At 38.7% G+C, this 23,030-nt stretch overlaps 1 protein-coding gene across 2 annotated transcripts in view; it reads right to left on the reverse strand.

Moving 5' to 3' along the window:
* Window positions 1-23,030, reverse strand: part of Itfg1 (integrin alpha FG-GAP repeat containing 1) — a 164,019-nt gene that overhangs the window by 45,719 nt on the left and 95,270 nt on the right. For both annotated transcript variants that reach the window (XM_055621223.1, XM_055621224.1), the window contains exons 9-10: window positions 16,325-16,419; window positions 13,942-14,114 (exon numbers count right to left, since the gene is read on the reverse strand). In XM_055621223.1, coding sequence (XP_055477198.1) covers window positions 13,942-14,114; window positions 16,325-16,419 — 268 coding nt within the window. The remainder of the gene's footprint in view (window positions 1-13,941; window positions 14,115-16,324; window positions 16,420-23,030) is intronic.

Below are 23,030 nucleotides of genomic sequence, written 5' to 3' on the forward strand. Positions count from 1 at the left end.
GTCTTCCTAATCAATCCCTCATAGATTTGCCAACTAGATAATTCCTCAACTGAGACTCTCTTCTTAGATGACTTTAGGTTGTGGAAGTTGACATTTAAAACTAAACATCACAAGCCCATTGAGACAAACAAGCACACAGCTGCTACCTCTATCTTATGAAGTTCAAGTTTGATATACTGCAGCAAATGCAAGGACACTTTAAGAGGTAATGCTATGACTTGGGAATAAAATTTAACAAAAGATTGATTTTTATAGGTTTGATCCTAAGCACAGACCAAAGAGAGAGAGAGAGAGAGAGAGAGAGAACGAGAGAGCAAGTGAGTGAGAGAGAGAGAGAGAGACAGAGACAGACAGAGAGAGAACACGTTAAGGAGAGGAAAAGGCAGGAAACAGTGGAGGGGTAAGATGCTGACACAATCACTCTATACAAGAGAATAAATCCCAGTTCTGTTTTACTCACTTTTGTAATTAAAATTGTTACTGAGTTAAGCAAAGATAATTTTCTAGAACATAGTGAAAAAGAAAACAGGCAAAAAATGTCAAAGAGTGGGGGCAGAAAAAAGCAGAATAGATGAAGAAGCCCTTTCTAACATGAGATTAAAAAAAATGAACAGAAGCATTTTTATAAAAGGATATTTTTATGAGATATAATTGGACCCAACACAGTAATCTGACAACACTTGGGTGAAGTGCCCTTCTAAAATCTTAGAGAATGAGGTAATCTGCACCAGAGTTATAGATTAGTATGAGATATCTAATAGAAAAAGTGAGTGTTAAGATTTTATGTGAATCAACTTTAAGAAAAATAAAACGACTTTTAAGACAGGGAAGATCCTAGAGAATGGAGATTTTTCTAGGTAGGTACTTGAGAACACACCTAGAAAAATCACATAAGCATTATCTAAGGATTTATTTATTTTTATTTTATGTGTATGAGTATTTTGGCTGCATATATGTATTACATGCCTAGTGCCCATAGAAGCCACAAGAGAGCACTGGATCCCTGGAATCAGAGTTATGGGCAGTTATGAGCCTCCTTGTGGGTCTCTGGAACCAAACCTAGGCCCTCTGCAAGAACAGCAAGTGTGGGGGCAAGATGGCGGCGCCGGGAGGACTCTCATTCTGAGGAGCAGCACAGCAGGATTGGCACAGTGACCAGCAATTGGAACTCTCGGCCATAAAACATAAGTGATTGTGTTTCACAGGTGAGAGGATACCCCACGGTGGGGGATTCAATCAGCTTTAACTCACCCTGCTAAACCGCGGAAGAGATCCCGGTTCCACCAGGCGCTTGGTCGCCAGCCCGGAGCTACACGCCAGCGCGATCTGGCCACGGTCCCAGACTGAACTGTGGGCCCACAGCACCATAGACTGGATTTCCCAGTCGAGAGATAACCCCACGGAGCAGGAAACAATTGGGACCGACCCCAGGTTACCCAGACATCCCCTGGAAAAGACTCGGTTCCGTGGGTGCCCCAGGAGCCAGCCCGGACCCAGAGCCGGGACAAAGGCGCCTGCACGGAGCCCTGTCTGCGCGCCTGATTCACCGCCTCAGAACTGTGGGCACCAGGGCACCAGAGCACCAGACTGCGTGTCTCTGGCAGGAGGAAACCCCCAGCAGAGGGGTCAGTAGCTCTAACGCTTAGGACACCCAGCACCAAAACACTTCCTGGACTCACGCAGACTCTAGTGCAGGCAGGAGCGCTGTGCTCTGCCGCCATTGTTGAGTTCCCCTGGGGCACTGGGACACACAGTTGCATCCTCGGACCTGCAGGAGCCAGAGAGCCATTACACCAGCCCTCGGATACTGTGCCAGGGATCGGCCAGTTGTGCCTGGCTGGACTGTCAAAACTGTGGGAATCCCTGGTCCTTCAGGGGGGCTGCACCCACAGCAACTGGACCAGAGCGGTGCCTGCAGCCACCATCCCAGACAGAGACACACAGCTTCTGGTCCAGAGTGAGGCACCCAGCCTCCAGACCAGAGCAGTGCCCCCAGGCGCCAACTCAACCTAGGTGCACATTCTCCAGGTCCAGAGCGGAGCAATCAGCCTCTGGCCCAGAGACTTGCTGAGTGCACCTCCCACTTTCCCGGACAGAACTGTGCACCCCAGGATAACAGACTGAGTTTCCCTGTGGGGAGAAAACCCCACAGCTAGGGAACCAGCAGTTTCTTCAAGAGGATTATACATGGAAATTTAGTGAGCAGCAGCACACTAAATTTATAACAAGAAACCCAGCAGTGGGGCAGCTGTCTTGAGAAATTCTATGGGTAAGAGGAGATCCCCCCCCTGCCTAACATAGACCACAGCTACTACTCAGGGCTATAAACCTGAGGTGAGCAGTGGCAACTCCTGAGAAACACTGGCCATACAGTGACCATAACCAAAAAGCAGAGAAGGACTCCTTCAGGAAAAATCATTTTCCGGCCAAGGGGATACTCCCTACCTCAGGACTCCAGGAAGCACAGAAACTAACAGCCAACACCTAAATCAGCCCAATGGGTAGAGGTCAGCATAAAGGCTCAACCAACAAAAGACAGAGCAATATGGCATCTCCAGAACCCAGCCGTCCAGGGGCGAACAGCCCTGAACAATGCAGCATAATAGAAAATCAAGAAGATGACCTTACATCTATGTTGATGAAGAGAATAATAGAGGAAACAAATAAAATACATAAAGAATTAGAGGAAGATAAAACCAAACAGATCATGGCTATCCGTAAAGAAATGGAGGAAGATAAAGACAAGCAGATTAGGGCCATCCGTGAAGAAATACGGGAAGATGCAGCCAAACAGCTTGTGGCCTTCAGAGAAGAAATAATTAAATCACTGAAAGAAATAAAAGAGACAGAGTTGAAGGAACTAAAAGAAAAAGAGGAAAATACAAGCAGACAGGTGAAGGAAGTAAACAAAACAACTCAAGACCTGAAGATAGAACTAGAAAAATTAAAGAAAACACAAATGGAGGAAATAATGGAGAGGAAGAATTTAGGGAAGAAAACAGGAACTACAGAGGTAAGCATAACCAACAGAATACAAGAAATGGAAGAAAGAATCTCAGGTGTAGAAGATACAATGGAAGAAATCGATGTATCTGTCAAAGAAAATGTTAAATCCAAACAATTCCTGACACAGACCATCCAAGAAATCCAAGACAATATGAAAAGACAAAACCTAAGAATAATAGGAATAGAGGAAAAAGAAGACTCCCTTCTCCAAGGCCCAGAAAATATTTTCAACAAAATTATTGAAGAAAATTTCCCCAAGTTAAAGGAGAAGCCAATAAGGATACATGAGGCCTACAGAACACCCAACAAATTTGACCAGAAAAGAAAATCCTCCCGCCACATAATAATCAAAACAGTAAGTATACAGAACAAAGAAAAAAATACTAAAAGCTGCAAGGGAAAAAGGCCAAGTAACATATAACGGCAAACCCATTAGAATCACACCTGACTTTTCAACAGAAACTATGAAAGCCAGAAGGGCCTGGACGGATATCATGCAGACCCTAAGAGAACACAGATGTCAGCCCAGGCTACTATACCCTGCAAAACTCTCAGTCCTCATAGAGGGAGAAAACAAGATATTCAATGACAAAAACAAATTTCAACAATACCTACACACAAATCCAGCATTACAGAAGATACTGGAAGGGAAAATACAACCCAAGAAAATTAGCTTCTGTCAAAAAAAAACACAGGAAATAATTAACCTTACTACAGCAAAACAAAAAGCAACCAAGCACAGAACCTTATGAACACAGCCAACATCAAAATCAAAGGATCTAACAGCCACTGGTCATTAATCTCTCTCAACATCAATGGACTCAACTCTCCAGTAAAAAGACACAGATTAACAGAATAAATACGTAAACAAAACCCAGCAATCTGTTGCATACAAGAAACACACCTAAGACACAAAGATAGACATTACCTGAGGGTAAAAGGTTGGAAGAAGACTTTCCAAGCAAATGGACCTAAGAAACAAGCAGGAGTAGCCATTCTAATATCTGATAAAATAGACTTTCAACCAAAATTAATAAAAAGAGATGAGGAAGGACACTTCATACTCATCAAGGGAAAATTCCACCAGGAAGACATCACAATCCTGAACATCTATGCCCCAAATACAAGAGCACCCACATTTGTAAAACAAACATTGATAAAATTTAAACAACATATAGATCCCCACACATTAATAGTGGGAGACTTCAACACCCCACTCTCAACAAAGGACAGGTCAACAAAACAGAAATTAAACGAAGAAACAATATCTCTGACAGAGGTCATGAATCAAATGGACCTCACAGACATTTACAGAAGTTTACACCCAAACAGAAAAGAATTTACCTTCTTCTCAGCAACTCATGGAACCTTCTCCAAAATAGACCATATAGTTGGTCACAAAGCAAGCCTCAACAGATACAAGAAGACTGAAATAATCCCTTGTATCCTGTCTGATCACCATGGAATAAAGCTGGACTTCAATAACAACAGAAATAGCAAAAAGCCTACACACACATGGAAACTGAACAAGTTGTTACTAAATGACAGCTGGGTCAGGGAAGAAATAAAGAAAGAAATTAAAGCCTTTCTAGAACTCAATGAAAATGAAGACACAACATACCCAAACTTGTGGGACACAATGAAAGCAGTGCTAAGAGGAAAGTTCATAGCACTAAGTGCCTTCAAGAAGAAATTCGAGACAGCTCATTCAAGCAACTTAATGGCCCACTTAAAAGCCCTAGAAAAAGAAGAAGCAAACACACCAAAAAGGAGTAGACAGCTGGAAATAATCAAACTCAGGGCTGAAATCAATCAATTAGAAACAAATAAAACAATCCAAAGAATCAATGAAACCAAGAGCTGGTTCTTTGAGAAAATCAACAAGATAGACAAACCCTTAGCCAAGCTAACTAAAAGGCAGAGAGACACCACCCAAATCAACAAAATCAGAAATGAAAAGGGGGACATAACTACAGACACTGAGGAAATCCAAACAATCATTAGGACTTACTTCAAAAGTCTATACTCAACAAAATTTGAAAATCTAAATGAAATGGACAATTTTCTTGATCGATTTGACTCACCAAAGCTGAATCAGGACCAGGTAAATCAATTAAATAGTCCTATATCCCCCAAAGAAATAGAAGCAGTCATCAAAAGTCTCCCATCCAAAAAAAAGCCCAGGACCAGATGGCTTCAGCGCAGAATTCTACCAGACCTTCAAAGAAGAGCTAACTCCAATTCTCTTCAAACTATTCCACAAAATGGAAACAGAAGGAACATTACCAAACTCATTCTATGAAGCCACAATCACCTTGGTACCTAAACCTCACAAAGACTCAACAAAGAAAGAGAATTTCAGGCCAATCTCCCTTATGAACATTGATGCAAAAATACTTAACAAAATACTTGCAAACCGGATCCAAGAACACATCAAAGATATTATCCACTATTACCAAGTAGGCTTCATCCCAGGTATGCAGGGGTGGTCCAATATACGAAAATCCATCAATGTGATCCACCATATTAACAAACTGAAAGAAAAAAACCATATGATAATCTCCCTAGATGCTGAAAAAGCATTTGACAAAATCCAAGATCCATTCATGTTTAAAGTACTGGAGAGATCAGGGATACAAGGCACATATCTAAACATAGTAGGCGATATACAGCAAGCCTATAGCCAACATCAAACTGAACGGAGAGAAACTTAAAGCAATCCCACTGAAATCAGGGACAAGACAAGGCTGCCCACTCTCTCCATATCTCAACATAGTGCTGGAAGTCCTTGCTAGAGCAATAAGACAGTCGAAGGAGATCAAGGGGATATAGATGGGAAAGGAAGAAGTCAAATTATCACTATTTGCAGATGATATGATAGTATATATGAGTGACCCCAAAAACTCTACCAGGGAACTCCTACAGCTGATAAACACCTTCAGCAAAGTGGCCGGATACAAAATTAACTCAAAAAAATCAGTAGCACTCCTGTATACAAAAGACAAAAGGGCTGAGAAAGAAATTAGAGAAACAACACCATTCACAATAGCCACAAATGACATAAAATACCTTGGTGTAACCCTAACCAAGCAAGTCAAAGGCTTGTATGAAAAAAATTTCAAGTCTCTGAAGAAAGAATTAGAGGAAGATATGAGAAGATGGAAAGATCTCCCATGCTCATGGCTTGGCAGGATTAACATAGTAAAAATGGCCATCTTACCAAAAGCAATGTACAGATTTAATGCAATTCCCATCAAATTGCCAACACAATTCTTTACAGACCTGGAAAGAAAAATTCTCAACTTCGTATGGAATAACAAGAAACCGAGAATTGCTAAAAGAATCCTCTACAATAAAAGATCTTCTGGAGGTATCTCCATCCCTGATCTCAAGCTGTACTATAGAGCAACAGTTATAAAAACTGCATGGTACTGGCATGGAAACAGAATGGTGGATCAATGGAATCGAACAGAAGACCCAGAAATAAACCCACACACTTACGGACACCTGATTTTTGACAAAGATGCCAAAACCATACAATGGAAAAAAGATAGCATCTTCAACAAATGGTGCTGGTCCAACTGGATGTCTACATGTAGAAAATGAAAATAGATCCATACTTATCACCCTGCACAAAACTGAAGTCCAAGTGGATCAAAGACCTCAACATAAAACCAGACACATTAAATCGGCTAGAAAAAAACGTGGGGAATATCCTAGAACTCATTGGTACAGGAGAAAACTTCCTGAACAGAACACCAACAGCACAGGCTCTAAGAGCAACAATCAATAAATGGGACCTCATGAAATTGAAAAGCTTCTGTAAAGCAAAGGACTCCGTCATCAAAACAAAGCGACTGCCTACAGATTGGGAAAGAATCATCACCAACCCTTTATCTGACAGAGGACTCATATCCAGTATATATAAAGAACTAAACAAGCTGAAAAGCAGCAAACCAAGTAATCCACTTAAAAAATGGGAAACAGAGCTAAAGAGAAAATAATTTCTAGAGGAATATCGAATGGCAGAGAAGCACTTAAAGAAATGCTTACCCTCATTAGCCATTAGGGAAATGCAAATCAAAACAACCCTGAGATTTCACCTTTCATTCATCAGAATGGCCAAGATGAAAAACTCAAGGGACAACACATGCTGGAGAGGTTGTGGAGAAAGGGGAACCCTTCTCCACTGCTGGTGGGAATGTAAACTTGTACAACCACTCTGGAAATCAATCTGGCGCTTTCTCAGACAACTAGGAATAGCGCTTCCTCAAGATCCAGCCATACCACTCCTAGGCACATACCCAAAAGAGGCGCAAGTACACAAAAAGGACATTTGCTCAACCATGTTTGTAGCAGCTTTATTTGTAATAGCCAGAAGCTGGAAACAACCCAGATGCCCCTCAACTGAAGAATGGATGCAGAAACTGTGGTACATCTATACAATGGAGTATTACTCAGCAATGAAAAATAAGGAAATCATGAAATTTGCAGGTAAATGGTGGTACCTGGAAAGGATCATCCTGAGTGAGTTGTCCCAGAAGCAAAAAGACATGCATGGTATATACTCACTCATATAAACATACAACATTGAATAAACCCACTAAAATCTGTACATCTAAACAAACTAAGCAAAAGAGAGGACCCTAACTAAAATGTTCAATCCCCATCCTGAAAGGCAAAGAGGATGGACATCAGAAGAAAAAGAAAATAGGAAACAACTTCGGAACCTGCTACAGAGGGCCTCTGAAAGCCAGAAGAAAACAGGAAACAACCTTGAAACCTACCACAGAGGGCCTCTGAAAGCTTCTGCAGTATAGACTGTCAAAGCAGATGCTGAGCCTGATGGCCAACTGATGGGCAGAGTGAATGGAATTTTATGTAAGTGGGAAATAGTAAGAGCTGGATGATGGGAACTCCACAAGGAGAGCAACAGAACAAGAAAATTTGAACACTGGAACTTCCCAGAAAATCATACTCCAACCAAGGACTATTCATGGAGATGACCTGGAACCCCTGCACAGGTGTAGCCCATGGCAGTTCAGTGTCCAAGTGGATTACATAGTAATGGGAAGAGGGACTGCCTCTGACATAATCTGATTGGCCTGCTCGTTGATCAGTTCCCCCTGAGGGGGGAGCAGCCTTACCAGGCCACAGTAGAGGACAATGCAGCCACTTTTGATGAGAACTGATAGTCTAAGATCAGAAAGAAGAGGAGAATCTCCCCTATCAGTGGACTTGGGGAGTGGCATGCATGCAGAAATGGGAGGGAGGGTGGGATCGGCAGGGGAGGAGGGAGGGGCTTATGGGGGGATACAAAATGAATAAAGTGTAATTAAGAAAAAAATTTTAAAAAAAGCCTCAAAAAAAAAACAAAAAAAAGAACAGCAAGTGTTCTTAGCTGCCCAGCCATCCTTCCCCAGAAAAAATAAATAAATTTCAAAAGTAATGAAAGACAGTTTATAATGCTAATCTAAGAAACTACTAAATCTTGAAATTATGTGTAAATAATTGTAGCAACAAAGTAGGAAAATCAATCAATAAGTAAACTGACATCATTAGGTATAGTAAGAATTTTGGTCTCTTTGAAACCCAGGTATGTTACATGAATATGTTTTTGTTTTAATATGGGGGTGCTTCAAATTGTATATAGCTATTACCTATGATTTTGTCTCATGTTTTATGAGGGGTGTGGTTTTGCTAGCTGCAGATAGTTTCTGCAAGTGTTTGGGATTCTGGGAACTTTTCAGAGGATATATAAATGCTAGGACCCTGAGAGGAGAAGTCGCTGTTGTTTTGGTTGCTGTTAGTTGTGGTTTGTCAAGAAGTCCATACACAAAGAGACAGAGAAGTAGTTGAACATTCTGATGGTGAAGGTCAAACTTGCCCCAAGGAACCAGAGGCCCCTAGTCAGCAGGAAGTAATCAAAAGAGGTCTACACCCCCTTTCCCATCTTTCTTGGCTACCTAGTGTTGAGAGGTTGGAGGAGTCTGTGGTGGAGAACGGTAATAAACACAGGAACCCAGTAAAGTAGCCAAGAAACCGACCTATATGTAGGAGTGACTTACAGAGAACTGAGAGGGTGGTAAAATTCTTGACTTAGGTTGTGATTTCAATAGTTTCTTAAGAATAAATTTTTGTTGTATAATCACTGCAACAAAGAGTGATCATTAATAATGTAGGCTATAATATTAAAAACAGGCTTTTTTTTTTTCAGATAGCAAACACAGTGAGTTTATTTATTTAAACTCTTAAGAAATCTGTTTTGAAAAGAGAAAAACCTGTCTTTGAAGACTCTTTGGAATGTTCATTTTTTAAAATTTTTTAAAAATATTAGTTATAGTTTATTAACTTTGTATCCCTGCTGTATCTGGCTCCCTCATTTCCTCCCAAACTCACCCTCCCTTCCTAATCTCCTCCCTGCCCCTTTCCAAGTCCACTCCTCCCCTTTCATCTGACCCTGGTTTATCAGGTATCTTCAGGATTGGCTGCAAAGTCTTCCTCTGTGGCCTAGCAGGGCTGCTCCTCCCTCAGGGTGCGGGGGGAAGGGGAGGAGGAGGTCAAAGAGCCTGCCATTGAGTTCACGTCAGAAATAGTCCCTGTTCCCCTTACTAGGGTACCCACTTGGATACTGAGCTACCATGGGCTACATCTGAGCAGAGGTTCTAGTTATATCCATACATGGTCCTTGGTTGGAGAAAGAGTCTCAGAAAAGACCCCTGTGTCCAGCTATATTTGGTCCTTCTGGAGCTCCTGTCCTCTCCAGGTCATATTAACTCCTCCTTCTTTCTTACGATTCCCTGCACTCCACCGAAGTTTGGTTATGAGTCGTAGTATCTGCTTTGATACACTGCTAGGTAGAGTCTTTCAGAGGCCCTCTGTGGTAGGCTCCTGTCCTAAAACAGAGTATTCTTAATAAATAACACTTGAATAGGTAGAAACACTTACATGGTTTATGACATAGCTAACTACGATTAAATGTTGCCAAACCCAGCAAACATTCCCAGGAAGAATATACAAGAAATGCTTATTTTCTGATGAAATATTTTGTTGCAGGTTAGGAAGGTTATATAGTTCCCATATGTATAGCAAAAAGGAAAATTTTACTTCACAGAAAACTATAACGAGCTATAATTTGGCATTATTAAATTTATAATTAGAAATGTGTTCTTTTAAATGATGAAAAAAAACCTGGTATTCTTCATAGTGAAAATACAAATCTAGGACCTTATGTTATAAACCTTCTTACCCTTCAAAATAGAACATATGGAATCTAAGATAACCTTCTTTTGCTGAGATAGGGTTATCAAGATAAAGCTACATTAATTATTAAAGCTAAAGATGCAGATGAAAATATAGATTACAACTGGATGGTTAATTAGCCAACTCTGTCACCAGAAGTTTCCATAATAATGACCTTGACAAAGCCTCAGTTTCTATTTGTTACCTTGTCATTTTCCTAGGACTCACAATGGTCACCAGCCTTGGTGATTTTACTCATAGTCACCTGGCTGGTTCCCACACAAGGTATTCTAGTTGGCTACTTGTTTACTGGAATTTAGCAGGCTTTAGATTTTCTAATTTTTTAATATTAGATTTTGCTTTCTTTGCTACTTCTAGGTTTTGTTTTCCTATAAAAGCCCAACGAGGCCCAGGAAGCTTTGTAAAAAGTTTTATCGATCAATTACAATAAAATTTTTCTTAAATCTTATAACAGTGATAAGCAATAGTTAGAATAAAGGGTTTTTGTTTTGTTTTTGGAGACAAAATCCCATGTACAGGCTGGCTTCAAACTCACTGGGTCGCCATGGATGGCCCTGAGCTCCTGTTCTTCCTGCCTCTATTTCCTGAGTGCAGGGATTGCAGGCCAGTTATCACCATGCTGGTTAACAGTGTTAATAACCAACCCTGCTCTTAAGACAAAAATAATAAAAGGCACAAAACAAACTGAACCATGGTCTCAAATATCCTTTCATGAAAACTCTTCTACTCTGGTTGCTCCCTATCTGATTTACAGGCAGAAGAAAATGTGTACTTGAGTTGGCAGTCCTTGGAAACTTAGACATAAGACTTATCATTTAACGATACTGCCAATTGTGAAACAAGAGAAGTTATAAACAACTTTTAAACAAACATAAATCCATGTATTATTTGATTCCAATACATACCTTGTTTTTTCTTATTCCGTATTTCTAAGACTTTTAAATTCAGAATTAGGACGTTTCTCAATCAGTGATTCAACTGACATTGAGATACAATGAAATTTACCTATGAGTTTACAATGAGTTTTACCTATGCTAAAGGAACAGATGAGAAACTAAACTCTGGGCACCTAATAGCTGCATTTATAAAACTATCTAGACTTTGTTTATTTTTGTTGGATCTCCCTAATTTTAGACCCACCTGCCTCAGCCTTTTGAGGTACAGTGTGCACCACAATGCCTGGACTAGTCTTAACAACAAAATAAAATCAGTTTCTATGACTGCCTTGGAAATTAGGATTTCTTGCTGTAAATTCTGTGTCTGTCTGCTAATCAGCTGTGGACACATTACAGGTTAAATAAAGTTTACAACAAAACAATCTGACAAAGAACTTTTAAAGGAAAAATATAAATTATTTGAATGTTCTTCTAAGGATGAGAAATCAGGCTTATTATGAATGTAAGATGTATTATTTTTATGAATACAGCTGATGTCTATAATAAAGCAATTTTATGTTTTTTTTTTTAAATAAGACTTTATACTTTTTATTCATTTCTTCCAAAAGGGTAGGTCTTGCTACACAATCCAGGTTCCCCTGGCCTCTACGACCCTGTAGCAACACTGTCCAGGTAGCACACTGCCAGCCACTGTATTGTTAAAAGAGTGATACTCAGGGTTCATTTGTAGGTTTATTTGGCCATACACATAAAATGAAGGTTCTTAGTGAATTTAAGTTCAGATTACTCGTAAGTTTCTAGCAATATTTTAGTGGTTCTTACTTAGGGTGTTTCCACAATGAAATAGTGTTCAGAACATGTGTGTGAGTAGCACAGGAAAGACTGTGCCTCATGGAATACAACTGGTTTTAAGATGAACAAAACAAGAAAAACTAAAGGTAACCATATATGTGGAGTCTGGCGATGTTGGGCTAATTAGGAATTTGAGCTTATCTTGTATTTTTTTTAAAGGTGCTAGTGTCCAAATTACTGGTTATATTATGAGCATATTTAAGTACCTCATATATACATAAATTATATCAAAGACCATGTTGGGAGTTCTGATGCTTTTAGAAAACAAATAACCATAAGGTAATATTTACTTATAAAATAGCATGGGCACATGGAGAATATCTTTCTAAATGGCTCATACATTTACTTTTACCTCACTTATGCCAGAGGTTTATGTATCACTCTCATTTCACACTTTATGAGTTTAGGTGAACTGTCCCAGGTCACACAGATGGTGCTGGGCTGCCACTGAAGGTTAGAATCAGTTCTCTTTTTATTTTTTTTAAATTATTATTACTTATTACAGTTTACTTATTTTGTAGCCCAGCTGTGGTCCCTCCCTCTTTTCCTTCTAATTCCACCTTCCCTCCCTCTTCTCCCCCTATGCCCCACCCCTAGTCCACTGATAGGGGAGGAACTCTTTCTGTTCTATTTGACCCTAGCCTATCAGTTCTCATTAGGACTGGTTGTATTGTCTTCCTCTGTGGCCTGGTAAGGCTGCACCTCCCATGGGGAAGTGGTCAGACAGCCTGGCACTGAGTTCATGCCAGAGATAGCCCCTGCTCCCTTACTAGGGCACCCACTTGGAGACTGAGTCTATGGGCTACGTCTGAGCAAGGGTTTTAGATCCTCTCCATGCATTGTCCTTGGTTGGGGTATCACTCTCTGCAGGGATCTCAGGGCCCAGTGTTTTTTGGCTCTGTTGCTCTCATTGTGGAGCTCCTGTCCCCTCCAGGTCTTTCTATCTCCCCCTTCTTTTCATAACATTCCATGCATTCTGCCCAAAGTCTGGCTATGAGTTTCAGCCTTTGCCTCGATACCTTGATCAGTAGAGTCTTTCAGAGGCTGTCTATGGTAGGTTCCTGTTCAGTTCTCTGTCTTCTCCTGCTTCTGATGTCTATTGCATTTGCCCTTCTGAATGAGGATTGAGCATCTTCCCTAGGGTCTTCTTTGTTGTTTAGTTTCTTTAGGAGTATAGATTTTTAGTATGGATGTAGAAAAAGAAGAACCCTCATCCATTGCTGGTGGGAATGTAACCTTGTACAACCACTTTGGAAATCAATCTGGTGCTTTCTCAGAAAATTAGGAATACTGCTACCTCAAATTCCAGATATACCACTCCTAGGCATATATCCAAAATATGCTCAACTATACAACAAGGACATCTGCTCAACCATGTTCGTAGCAGCTCTATTCATAATAGCCAGAATCTGGAAACAACCCAGATGTCCCTCAACGGAGGAATGGATAAAGAAATTGTGATACCTTTACACAATGGAATACTACTCAGCAATTAAAAACAAGAAAATCATGAAATTTGCAGGCAAATGGTAGGAACTAGAAAAGAGCATCCTGAGTGAGGTAACCCTGAAGCAGAAAGACACACATGGTATATACTCACTCATAAGTGGATATTAGAATCAGTTCTTAACCATCATCTTCAGTCTCCAAATATACTGTCATTCATCTTTAGAAAAAAGATTGGCCTTTTAAAGATCAAGTTTTGCTGAATGAAAAACAGCTTTTCATTTTACAGTGAATGTTCATTTTGTTTCTCTACAGAAAATAAATTTGTAAAAAATAATGTTTTCTAAGTCATGAGATGAGTTCTCGAATCATACAAGAAACCATGGGCTAATAAGAGCATCAACTCCTCCTTGAAGAGACTGTACCAGATCAAGTGTTGTTGGTCACAAGTGTCTGTCATGCAATTTACTCTCTATACCTTCCAGATGTATTCTTTAATATGGCAAGAGCATCCGGGTAGCCGTCCATGTTGTAGTCTCCAACATGAAGGGTTAATGGAATTGGTATCGCAGTTGGTTGTTCTTCATGCACAAATGGCACAAAGCCCCAGAGTGTACCCTTGTTGCTGAAATCCTGAAGCACAGGAACCCACTAAGTACAAAGGAAAAAAAAAAGATTAATCACAATCACTGTAGAAAAAGTCACTATTTGTAAAAGGAACGATCCATTAAAATGCTGAGAACGGTTATAGTTTTACTTCATCTTTACGAAATAGTAGGCATTATCTTTTACTGTGTTTTATGTGTGAGACATCGAGAGAACTGGTATTCCAGTTTTTTTTTTCTTTGCCATGAGCATCTTTTATTAAACAGCACACAGAGCCACAGGTGCCTCATAACATGCATTTACCCTTACGAATCAACAAGCTCTGTCTTCATCTGACAGGCATTGCACAGACAGGGAGATTACAGTGAAGAGCACAGAAAAGATCAGGCTGACTTTAAATGAGCTTCTTCTGTCTTCTGTTTGCACCCTTTTTTTTTCCTTCTGCTTTTCACCCTTTGATAAATTAATATAAAATTAAAATCTGAAGAGTAGAAATCATACTATTAACATTACCGATGTGCCATGATTCCTTAAGCATCTCTATGTCAGCACTGAACCTGGGCATGTCTTAAGTACAAACAGGTACTTTAAATGGCATGTGGCCAAACATCTTACACACTCATTTTTTTCCCCTTACAAACAAATGATTAAACTTGACTGCTGCAAACTAAATTATTTTAAAAATGTTTTTAAAATGCTTAAAACCTTTTTTAAAGGTTTGGCAAAGAAAGGAATATCTCCAACATGTTATAAGTTTTCCTAAAAAAGTGTAATTTGCCTTGGGGCATGTGGAAACCCTTAATGATAAAGACACTAAAGAAATTCATTTAAGGAAAAAGTATTACTTTATATTTTGTGAACTTTAAAAAAAACATTTAAATTGGGTGGTGGTGGAACATGACTTTAATCCCACAACAGAGAGAAACCCTGTTTGGGTGGGTGGGGGGTTGAACAAACAAAAAAAAATCTCCCCCAACATAAGCAAACAAAACCCCCAAACAAACATTTAAATAATTTCACTTGATTTTGGAAAACAAAAACAAAAGTGTTCCATTTTTCAAAGACTAGAAATTTCACAAAACACTATGTTGTCTCCAATTTCTGAAGCAGGGTCCAGTGTGGTGTTGGATGTCTTTAATCCTAGTGCTCAGGAGGCAGAGGTGGGTAGATGTCTAAGATTTCAAGGCCAGCCTGGTCAACATAGTGAGTTCCTAGGATATACAGAGCTACACAGAGAAACCCAATCTAAAAAACAAAACAAAACCCCCAAATCAAAAAAACCTTGGAAAAACAAAAACAAACAAACAAACAAACAACAAAATGCCAAATAAGCCAAGCACCCCCACCCCAAAATTCCTGGCGCAGTTAATAGTTTACGAATAAGGGGTAAATCCATGGTAGATAAAGTGTTCTTGTTAAGACAATTGTATTATGTTTTAAAAATAATATTTTTTTTCACCCAATGTGTCATCCACAACACTCAAAGAACTGTGACATTTGTCTTCCTAGCAAGATGTAACTGAATTTTTAAGTATTCTACTTGTAGTCCGTCACCTAGCAGGTTGAATCATAGGTATATTTTTATAGCTATGACCCAACGATGGGATGTTTCTTGACCTAATATTTTAAATGATTCATAACTATACAAATATAGTCAAAGATAATAAAACTTATGATAGTTTGATTATTTTTAAAATGCTAAATATATAAAGATTTGTTTTATTAAGTGAATATAAAATGTGGTGTTTCCTATTCATAAGGACTATAAAAGTCAGCATGAGAGCCTATTATTTATTAAACCCTTGAAGAAAATGAAGTTAAGATTAAATGTGTCGTGACCTATAATTTTCATATTAATCCTCCACCATGACTCTCACAATTCCACATTATTAAGCAACAAGCAAAAAGTAAGCATGAGAAAATGAAATGGATCTGCACATAGAAACAAGGACAGAATTAGCTCTGGGAATGGAATATCTTCCATGTAAATTTTTATTATAGTGTGCTTTCTATTTTTCTGGCATGTAAAATGCTACAAGTTCATTTAACTATGGGATCTAGAATAGCTTTTCTTCACCTAAAATCACCACAGCTACAATTTCTACCAGTGAGAGGATTTAAATGTGTTTTACTTAAGGAAAATGAAGAATTATATGATGTAATTTTGAATTTCATTTTGTTCTGCTCCTTTAAATATATTTTCTAACAGTCACAATTTTCAAGCATCATTCATAGCATCCCCAAAGCTGACATACCTGCCCTGTTCCAGATCTCATTAAATATATGGCACTTTTTTGACAGTCTTTATCCTCACAGCCTGGTAGCAAGTGATCCATGTGTCCATCTCCATCTGACAAGAGAAACGTCAACAGTCCATTAATAGTCCAGAATAACGAGCTCATGCATGATAGTTAAAGTTCCTATTTGTTAAATGATTCCATTATTCGGGATAAAACCAAACAACTTGACACATGGCTTTATAATGAAGAGAAATCAATTAAGAAACATCACTTAGGTCCTCGTCACTTATCATCTAGACTGTTTCTTGCTTTATTTTATTTCTATGAGTCTTGCTTTAAATTGCAAACTTCTTTGTGGTTATATATATAATATATAAATATACATACATATATAATATATATATATATATATATATATATATATGTATATGTATATATTGGAATTAACCTGATTTGAGATCATTCTAATCCTTACTTAGAATTATTAGTATTAATTACTGGTATTCCATTTGTGGGATTGTACTCAGGTGCTTGCACATAACAGGTAAGTGCTTCTACCTCTGAGCTACAAGGCCAATGACAAATAATCAAAAATTTTAGGGCAGTTTTTGATTCTGTTACATAATTATCTCTGTTGAGAGAGAAGAAACATGTATATGCACACAATAATATAATATTATACAGCTGATTTTACATACATAAACTTCACCTCATGAGTTACAGAGTTTTCTGTACTTTGGCTTCTCAAAATACCTACATATTTTTACCAATAAAGACATAAATAGAGGTTATACGCTCACTGCTGTGGCTAACTCCTATGCACACTGGATAAGTGTGGCCCAAAACAACTGTTAACTCATTAAAACATTTACAGATATTTGGAAAAAGTGGATTGTTTTTCAAAATGCAGAAAAAAAAAAGACTGCATAGTTCTTAAGTATGAACTTTACAGATAATATCAGGCTGCCTGGTGGGGTTCTTTACACTTGACTGAGTTTCGGGAAGAGTGCTACTATTCTGTATATACCTTCTGAGGCAGATATGCCAAAGCCCTGAGATCTCCTCTTTTAATGTCCCTCTCATATAAGCACTCCACTGTCTGAAGTTAGAGAGCTTGAGTGCCTAGAGCTAAGTATTTCTGTGGTTGGAGCAGTAATTTAACTTTTAAAATTCAGGGTATTTTGGGCCCTTCTAACCACTGATTTACTTGCAATGGTTTACTCTGTCATTTCACTTGGGCCCAATGTAGTATCTACAGTTGGATGGAAATCAAAGCATTATCACGACAGATATAGCCTTTACTGTTCTTATGTACTTACGAACTTATGAAGAGAGGTATATGATTAAAAGAAGCTTATAGCGCCTCAATTAGGCTGCAGAGGATGAAGATCTAGCTGGCGGAGTCTAATGTTAATAAGAAGTATGGTTTTAGATCACTTCCAGCATGTTTAGAAGCATTCAGGAGGTGGTAACTCTGAGAAGGCATCTTACCCCTGCACTTGTCTGTTCTGTCTACAGGGTGGCCACTATGGCAGCTCCCTGAGCCCTGGATAAGTACCTGCAGCATGTGATCTGCAGGGTAGTCTATATGGTTTAGCTACCTTAAAAAGTTTATCTACTGTGTCTATTTTTCAAAATGTTTAAGAATCTAAGACCTATATGCATGTTTGATATGAGGGTTTGTGCTTAGTGTTATTGTAATTTGTTTTGCCATGTTTGATATCCCTGGGAGGCCTGCTCTTTTCTGAAGGGATACGGAGGAGTGGATCTGGGGGAGAGATGAGGCAGATGGTGGGGGGAGGTTAGGAGAGATGTAGGGAAGGGATGTGTTTGGGATGTAATATGTGAGAGAAGAATAAGTAAACAAAAAACAAATAAATAATGCATATGTAGCCCTGGAGGTAAGAGGAGAGTGTCAGGTTACCCTAGAGCTAGAGTTACAGGCATTTATGAACATTCTCCAGCCCCAGTTTATTGTATCTTTTTAATTTTTGTTTTGTTTTTTGAAGTATAGTTTTGCCTTTATATTTTTTAAAGTTTAATTTATATATTTATTTATTACAATTTATTCACTTTGTATCCCCACTGCAGCTCTCTCCCTCATCTCATCTCCTCCCTGTCCCATACACCCTCCCACTTCTCCCCCTATGCTCTTTCCCTAGTTCCCAGATGGGGGAGGACCTCCTCCCCTTCTATCTGACTCTAGCTTATCAGGTCTCAAGACTGGCTGCATCATCTTCTTCTGTGGCCTGGCAAAGCTGTACCCCAGAGAGGGAGGTGGTCATAGAACAGCCAGAGTTCATGTCAGAGATAGCCCCTGTACCCTTTAATAGGGCACCCACTTGGAAACTGAGCAGCCAATGGGCTTCATTTGAACAGGGGTTTAGGTCCTCTCCATGCACAGTCCTTAGTTGGAGTATTGGTCTTTGCAGGGCCACTGGGCCCAGGTATTTTGGCTCTGTTGTCTCCTTGTGGAGTTCCTGTCCCCTCCAGGTCTTTCTATTTCCCTCTTCTTCCATAAGGATTCCAGCACCCTGCCCAAAGTTTGGCTATGAGTCTCACTATCTGCTTCGATACCCTGGTGGGTAGAGTGTTTCAGAAGTCTTCTGTGGTAGGCTCCTGTCCTGTTCCCTGTCTTCTGCTACATCTGATTTCTATCCTGTTTGCCCTTCTGAATGAGGATTAAGCATCTTCCCTAGGGTCCTTCTTGTTGTTTAGCTTCTTTAGGGCTATAGATTTTAGTATATTTATCCTATATTATATGGCTAATATCTACTTATAAGTGAGTATATATCATATGTGCCTTTCTGCTTCTGGGTTACCTCACTCAGGATGATCTTTTCTAGTTCCCAGTAGTTTCCTGAAAATTTCATGATTTCCTTGTTTTTAATTGCTGAGTAGTATTCTATTGTGTAAATGTACCACAATTTCTTTATCTATTGTTTCCAGATTCTGGCTATTACGAATAGAGATGCTACAAACATGGTTGAGCAAATGTCCTTGTTGTATAGTTGAGCATATTTTGGATATATGCCTAGGAGTGGTATATCTGGATCTTGAGGTAGCACTATTCCTAATTTCCTGAGAAAGCGCCAGATTGATTTCCAAAGTGGTTGTACAAGGTTACATTCCCACCAGCAATGGAGCTAGGGTTCTTTTTCTACATCCTCTCCAGCATGCATCATCCCTTGAGTTTTTGACTTTAACCATTCTGATGGATGTGAGGTGAAATCTCAGGGTAGTTTCAATTTGCATTTCCCAAATGACTAAGGATGTTAAGCATTTCCTTAAGCGTTTCTCTGCCATTTGATATTCCTTTACTAAGAACTCTCTGTTTAGTTCTGTACCCCATTTTTTAATTGGATTACTTGGTTTGTTGGTGTTTAACTTCTTCAATTCTTTATATATTCTGGATATTAGGGTTTTTTTTTTTTTGAAAATTTTCAAATCTTTAATAAAACATTTCTGTATATAAACAGAACAGTGAAGTCTCTTCCTGTACCAGTGAATCTCAGCCTTTTCCTGCTTTTCATCCTAGGTATGATTAACATCCTCTCTGAAACCTTCCAGAGGATTTTTACAACTTACCTTCTAGGATTTTGAATAAAGCTTTCTTCCGATGAGCTGATCTACAAGACAGAGGCTTTCTCTCATTGTATTAGGGACTGGAGATCATCAAAATAATCAGAATCTTCTCCAGATGTAGAATATGCCTACTTTAGGATATGCAGTCTCAAAGTGAAAGCAGACAGCTTTCTTATAGGAGCAGAGATGTGAATGATTTCCTTTGCTACTGTGTGCAGGGCACTCTCGGTCTCAAGGGACATGGAAATGAATGTCCGTGAAAAAAGCATTTAATTAACACTTTGGAATTGACAAGCTAATCATTTCTTACGTCAATAAACAAATATTACTTTCACTCCAGAGATGTAATGGTAAATGAGGACCCGTGAGCTTCCACACACAGGGAAAACAAGCTTTTAAAGGACAAAATATGGAGACAGATGGTCATAAAAGCCATGATTATCTTTTTTATAAACAAAGGAATTGTGTGATACCAGTATTTGATATTCTCCATTTCCAGTTGTTACTTGAATTTCTTTTCATTGATTTTTTTTAATTCACTTTTCATCCTTGTTGTAGCTCCAGTCCCTTCTCTCATTCCAATCCTTCTCCCCCGCGCCCGCTTAGAAAAAGGAAGTACCCTTTCTCATCCAGCTCAGCTTATTAAGTTCCATCAGGACTGAGTTCTTCCTCTTTCCCTGTGGCCTGACAAGGTAGTCCCACCAGGAGAAAGTGATCAAAAAGATGTCAAGTGAGTCCATGTCTGATACACACTCTTCACTTCCCTTACCAGAGGACTCAAATGAGGCCTAAGCTGCCCATCTGCTACATCTTTGTAAGGGGCCTAGGCCCATCTTTGAGAGAGCTTGATATTGTTACATTTATATCTAGCTCATCCATAGCATCCTGTTAAGACTCTCTCTCTGGGAAATATCTCAGTATGTTCTGTTCTACATTGCTCTAACTGAAAGCAGGGAATTCTTTCCAGGTATAATTTGCTGGAGAGAAATACATTTCACCATCTTCTTAGATGTATGAATCAATTAGATCTAAGAATAGACAAGGTGTCTTCAGTAGTCACTATTACAGTGCTGTAGAAATCAAAGAATTAAGAGATTGTAAAGTTCACAGGGCACTGAAATGGGTTGTTGTACTAATCAGAGTAGAATTATAATGACGCATGTTCAATTAAGAGGTGTTATATTATCAAATATTGAAGCTATCCATTGAATTATGAAATAATATGTGCAACAGTATAAAAGATATCATTAATCTCTAGAAATTTTATGTTCAAAGGAATAATTTTGCATCTACACTAACAGGCATTGCTTAAAAAAGTTAAATTAATAGCAGTTTTGAGACTGTGTAATTAAGTCTGAGGTACAGCTTTATAAAAAATTCATGCATAAGTTAAGAAAAGGCTTAACTTAAAAAGCTTAACATAAAAGGCTACACACATAGGCTTCACGGACCTGGGTTCCAGTTTTTCCTCAAAAATATCTAACTCAGATTTAAATGCTGAGTATGTATTAAAAAAAAAAACAGGAATCTAAAGTGTCAATTTTATAATTTTAACATAAAATTCTCTTAGCATTGTTTCCTGTTGCTGTGATTAAACACCTAGACAAAAGCAACTCGAGAAAAAGGGTTCATTTCAGCTTATGGTTCTAGGTTCCACTCCATGAGAGCTGCCACATCAGCAGGAGATGGAGGAAGCTGATCACATCGTATCATATTTAGAACAGAGAGCAATGAAGGCATGCATGCCCGGCCTCCGCTGGCTTCCCACTTTTGTACAGTTCAGGACTTCCTGCCTCAGTTAACACAGATTATTCCACATCAATTTTAACAAAATCAGGACAATCCTTCACAAGATTGTCTTGACAATCCTTCTCAAGACACACCTCCCAGATGATTCTAGATTTTGTCACATCAGCAGTGAAAACTAACCATCACAATTAACATTTCCAATAAAAACATTCAAAGTATTTATGAGAAACACATCTGGCATGCCTGACTCACCACAACAGATGTCTTGTGCAACTTTTTGCTACAAAATAGATAAAATTCTGGCACTAATGATGTCTGCAAGGTGACATGGAATGGAAATATTGATGAATTACATTTAGTGTTTTTTCAAAGAGTACTATAGTATTAGCACACTACTTGAAGAATACCTCAGCTCCTTTATATGTCACATGGCAATGTGTAAAAATGAAATGTTTGTTTTAGTGAAATTTTATAATAGTATTATTGTCTTTTTATGGAGTCATAGAGGGAGACTCATTTAAATTGGTTGTTTTTAGTATAGTCACATGTAAACAACATTGTCAGTATAAAAACAGAAAAGGATAAAGACGTTCTATAAGCATAATTTTCTATTAATTAGTGAGTGCTGAAGATAACATGTTTTTCAGTGGTCAGAATTCAGAAATAAAAAAATAAAAATGTGAAGAACATGAGTTACAATTTTTGTGGTTCTAGGTTGTTTCCTAATGAAATTATCACCAATTTAGAGATGCTGAAGCCTTTTTAGTCATTCAGTCAGTTAACTTTAATGAAAGCAATCATGAATACTGATACATTAGTCTTTGTCAGCCATAATACTCAAAACTTTGCTTTAGGATATTTGAAAACATTTAAGTACTAAGTTTGAGCTTGATTCTTAAAAATCAAAATGAAATTTTTAAAGTTTCTTAAAATAATTTATTAAAATTATCTAGAACACACCCCTCTCCAGGGTACAGCCAGGTAAATGGATTGAGCTGGAAATGTCGCTGACTGAGGTAACTCAGACTCAGCACAAACAGCACATGTTCTCTTTCATGAGCCTCCTAGCTTTCTATCCTCAGATGTGAGAATGTAACCTGGAATAACTGTGGGAACCAGGAAAGCAAAAAAGAAGCACTGTCGGGGGTAGGAGAGCAATGGAGAGGGGAATAGTAAGGTACAAGGAATCTGAAGAAGAGAGTGGGAAAACCAGGGGCTCTGGTTAGGGAGGGGGAAAGGAGATAAATACAGAAAGAGTGAGGGGATAAAACAACACTAACAATGTCTGATAAAGTCATGAGGAATCATACTATTAACTATCTACCTAAAATATCAGTATCTCTATCTATCTATCTATCTATCTATCTATCTATCTATCTATCTATCT

This window comes from Psammomys obesus, unplaced genomic scaffold, assembly GCF_907164565.1.
Source record: "Psammomys obesus unplaced genomic scaffold, mPsaObe1.curated_primary_1811, whole genome shotgun sequence".
NCBI classification, from domain to species: domain Eukaryota; kingdom Metazoa; phylum Chordata; class Mammalia; order Rodentia; family Muridae; genus Psammomys; species Psammomys obesus.